Source organism: Adiantum capillus-veneris, chromosome 29, assembly GCF_014529385.1.
Source record: "Adiantum capillus-veneris isolate H3 chromosome 29, ASM1452938v2, whole genome shotgun sequence".
Lineage (NCBI taxonomy): Eukaryota > Viridiplantae > Streptophyta > Polypodiopsida > Polypodiales > Pteridaceae > Adiantum > Adiantum capillus-veneris.
In genome coordinates this window covers 67,435,516-67,439,674 of record NC_140959.1, presented here as the reverse complement: position 1 = coordinate 67,439,674, position 4,159 = coordinate 67,435,516, and the positions used below count along the sequence as shown (strand labels likewise).

The 4,159-nt window shown below is 45.1% G+C and overlaps 1 protein-coding gene across 1 annotated transcript; it reads left to right on the top strand.

Moving 5' to 3' along the window:
* Positions 1-255: 255 nt before the first annotated feature.
* On the top strand, positions 256-3,599 carry LOC147419346 (GATA transcription factor 21-like). The gene is made up of 2 exons (XM_086506198.1): positions 256-1,255; positions 2,888-3,599. Exons 1-2 carry the CDS (start codon positions 767-769, stop codon positions 3,323-3,325), a joined length of 927 nt encoding a protein of 308 aa, XP_086362324.1. The 5' UTR covers positions 256-766; the 3' UTR covers positions 3,326-3,599.
* The last annotated feature ends 560 nt before the right edge of the window (positions 3,600-4,159 follow it).

Here is a 4,159-nt window from a genome sequence, read left to right as displayed (position 1 = left end):
TAGGAGAGCGCCGCTGCCCTTCATTGAACAAATAATATTTATCTTTCGAAATGGGCCCTTTGAATTTGGCAGAGGACTGGTGTCCATTCAATTAAAGCTGGCCGCTAGGCTTATCTCTCGGAGCCCGCACCACCTGCGGCGGCCAGAACCCTAAACAGGCCAGACAGGCGGTTTTCTGCAAAACAGCTTTCCGCGTTGGCGGATGTGAAATCGTTATTAATCGCGGTTGATTGAGTTCGCTCCCGCCGCTTATTAGCTCACACCTACATTCTCTAGTACTGCTGTTGATGGCGGATCATCGTCTTTTTCATTGACTGCCTCTCTCTAGCTGTAGAGTTGCTGCTATCGTTTCATTGTCCCCCCCCGAGCCCTTCCCTCTCTCTTTATCACACGGCCGCGCGCAAATATATCACGGCCGCACGCTTCTCAGTCGAGTCGAGTCTCGACACAGTTATTTTAATGATGTGTTGATCGCAGAATTTCTCCCCCATCACTCCATCTCACCCATTCGCACGCGCACACACACGTAATCTCTCTCTCTCTCTCTCTCTCTCTCTCTCTCTGCGATTGATGAACGTCTGCACACTTCTTTTCTTTCTTCTCTACGTCTCATCAATCAGTATGTCGTGCTGACTTCTCTCTTACTTGAATGTACACGTCGTACTCATGATGCCTTGAGTCACTCAACACTACGCAGGGTACGTGAAGATGACGCATTTTCTGGTCGGCAGGATATCTAATTGAGTGTAGCTGCATAATAAATACTATGTTCTCGTTGATGGAGAGCAACATCGGATATGGCAACGCAGGAGCAGAAACTGCGGCAGCTGCAGCTACAGGTGCTCCTTTCATGAGGAGTAGGGAGTCGTACAATCAACATGCCCCAATGATTAGCTACACGCAGATGCTGCGAATGTTTATGGAAGAGGAAGGAGCAGAGGACATGGGAAGCTCGATGAACTGTAGCAGGGAATCTTACTGCAGCTACATGCAGGTGAAGGAGGAGAGGGGCGAAGAAGGTTATGCAGAGAATGATTATGATCTTACATGCTTAACGTTAGGTTTGGGAAGACCGGCTTCTGACGTGATCTCTGCTAGGGTGGAACCATTAGGGCTTTCTAATCTTGCAGGGACAAATGAGGCACTGCCAGTGGCAGCCGGTCGGATTAATAATAGCAGCGGGTTCACGCGGACCTGCTCACTGTGTGGCACTTCCAAAACGCCTCTTTGGAGGAGCGGGCCCTTGGGTGCCAAGGTAATTAAATATATATATATATATAGAGAGAGAGAGAGAGAGAGAGAGGGAGGGAGGGAGAGCAATTATTTCACTTTCTTCCTCTGTTTTAATAGTCTTTATATTTTTTTTGAGTGCTAGATGGGACAGCTTATTTTTCGTAAATGCAAATTAAAATTAAGAAATCCATTAGTAAAATCATTTTGTGAACTTTGCCCTTAATTTTAGATCATTGTTCAAGCTTTGACCTACACCTTAAGGAGTAAGGAATTTTTGTTTCTGCGCAGATCAGAGGCTTTTAAATATATTTTTTTCCTTGACAAACCTCCTCTAGTTGAACAACCAGGACTAAATCTAAACTATCTAAACTGACATAATATGGCGGAAGAGGGAGCCCTTTACAGGTGTCGAAATCTGTCACATGAAGGCTAAACTCTTAAACTGAAAGAACCTCTATGCACGCCATAGAGAGGGAGAGAGAAAAAGAGAGAGAGGCTGTTGAAGATGGTCGGTTGTACTAGTGTGAGTGATGTGTGGGGGATGTGTGGCCACTATAGCTGGAACGACTTTATCTAAGACAAAGGTGAAAGTCACATTGTTAATTGGAAACACTAGAAAGAGAAAGAAGTAACTCAAGGGTCTTATCTACTATTCATGGAATGACTCACCTAAAACAAGGGTGAAAGTCACACTTATGTTGGGAAACAATGTATGAGAATAAGTTTCTCTCGAGGGTTTGAACTATAATTTATGGCCATCTCGCTTCGTCCCTTGCCGCTTGAGGATGAATCAACCCCCCCGCCCCCCCCCCCGCCCGGGGGGGGGCCCCCTCGCCCCAAAAAGGAGAAAACGTAAAAGGAAAAAATCAACTCTCTGGTCCTCGTGACAGCCAAAGTAGTTAGCTGAGCTTGCTTCTTAGGTTTGTGTCTAGGGGTATTCTTTGAGTTTAGACTTTCCTGAGTTTAAGAAATAAAAAAGATTATGAAGGTGTAAAATCAAAAGATTTCATGGGAGGTTACAAAGGCCATTAGATACAATTAATTACAGCAGTCCTTCTTAACCCTTTACAATCACACTCGGTTACTTCCCGTCCCCCATTTTCCCATGTATATGTAATGTTGTTTCTTTTCTAATACAAACCTCCTCTTGCTTTTTATGGCAAAAAAAAAAAAAAGATGTTGTCTACTTTGCTTTAAATTGAAGTATTGGTGCATTTGTGTTTCTCTTTTCTTTTATTTTTCTTTTTGCGTGTTTTCTTCTCTTTACAGGGTGCTTGCACTATGTATTTGCGCTACAGGTATACATTAGAAGTAAAGGAGTATACATATTTTGCTCGGGAATATGACATTTTATGTTAAAGTGAGATGCTCTATCCACGGAGCTGGTTTTGGGCCAGATTCTCACACTAATTCCCACATTATGACTTGCCTCAACATCATGATCTTTTGTGAGGGAGACACGGCATACCTAGCTAGGTACGATTGGAGGCAAAGGACCGCCGGCCCGGTGGGGGGGCCGGGGGTCCCTTGCCCCCAATGGTACCTACCTAGTTATGCGGTGCCTCCCGAGCAGAAGGTCATGATGTTATGCATTGTATGAAAAACACTGAAAAAGGTTACATGAGAAAATTTCTAAATCTTCTTGTGGATGCAGTCTCTGTGCAATGCATGTGGGATAAGGTCAAAGAAGGCCAAGAAGATTGCTGCCGCGCTACACGACGAAGAACAGACTGCTGCAAATTTCTCTCAGAAAAAAGGCGCAGGATCAAAGCAAGTAATTACCGCTGCCAAGTCAAAGGCAGTAAAGAGAAAGATGACGGTATCAAAAGGAGGAGAGATGGAGATGGCAAAGAAGAAAAAGCAGCAGTTACCGCAATTGTATGTGAACGTGTGCAGTCCTGTGAAGACAGAGGCATCATCCTGCGTAACATCGCCGGGGACTCCATCGCCGCGCTCTACACAGAGAAAGCCATTTTCTTCTTCTGTGTTTAATTGCCTCCCTCATGCCGACGACGCCCTCTTCCCCAAAGACGAAGAGCAGGCTGCCTTCCTGTTGATGGCTCTCTCATGTGGCCTTGTCCTGGCTAACTAATCTTATGGCAGTGGGCGTTCACATTACTATCAACTTCGGCCGGCCCCGTTCTTGCCATTTCTTCTTGACCTTGCAACCTTGTTTGCAATAATAATGCTGACGCAAACCTTAGGTTTAAAACGCTTGCCGTAGTAGTGACATCCAATTAGGATTACAATTTGGATTAGTTTCTACACACACATTCTCTCTTTCTCTAGCCAAATTTCCCTGTTAGTCTTCCAACTCTTCCAAGACCTAGAATAAATAATTTTATGTTGTTGCTTACCCCACTTCTCTTCATGCCTCCACGGTAATACCCTGCCTAATCCTTTTGAGTCCGCACCTTGTCTTGAGGGTCGAATCGACTCTAATAACCGAGTTCGCCTCACTTCTTCTAAGTTTTCATCCCCAATTACCTTTCCCCCCTCCCCGCGCCCCCCCCCCCCCCCCCCCCCCCCCCCCTCCCCTCCCGAAATACTCTGTGGGGGTCCCTAGTGAAGTAAACAGTTTTGGTATGATATATAAATAATATATTTGTATGCTCATTTCAGCTTAATTCTCGAAAACTTCTTCATTGTCATGTAAAGTCTGTATTGGAATATTGTAGCACAGTGAATTTCTATTATTGGAGTTGTATGTTTGTATACCTCTCTCTCTCTCTCTCTCTCTCTCTCTCTCTCTCTCTCTCTCTCTCTGTGTGTTCTTGCTTGCATGTCACTCTGCAAATCACCTCTTGCATACGTCGCTTGGCCTTGCCCCCTCATGCGGAAAACACCATCGCCAGGGATTGCATCTCTACTCCCTTGGTTTAGACACACTGCATTGTGACACGCACAAAGTCATCTTCCATCGCGA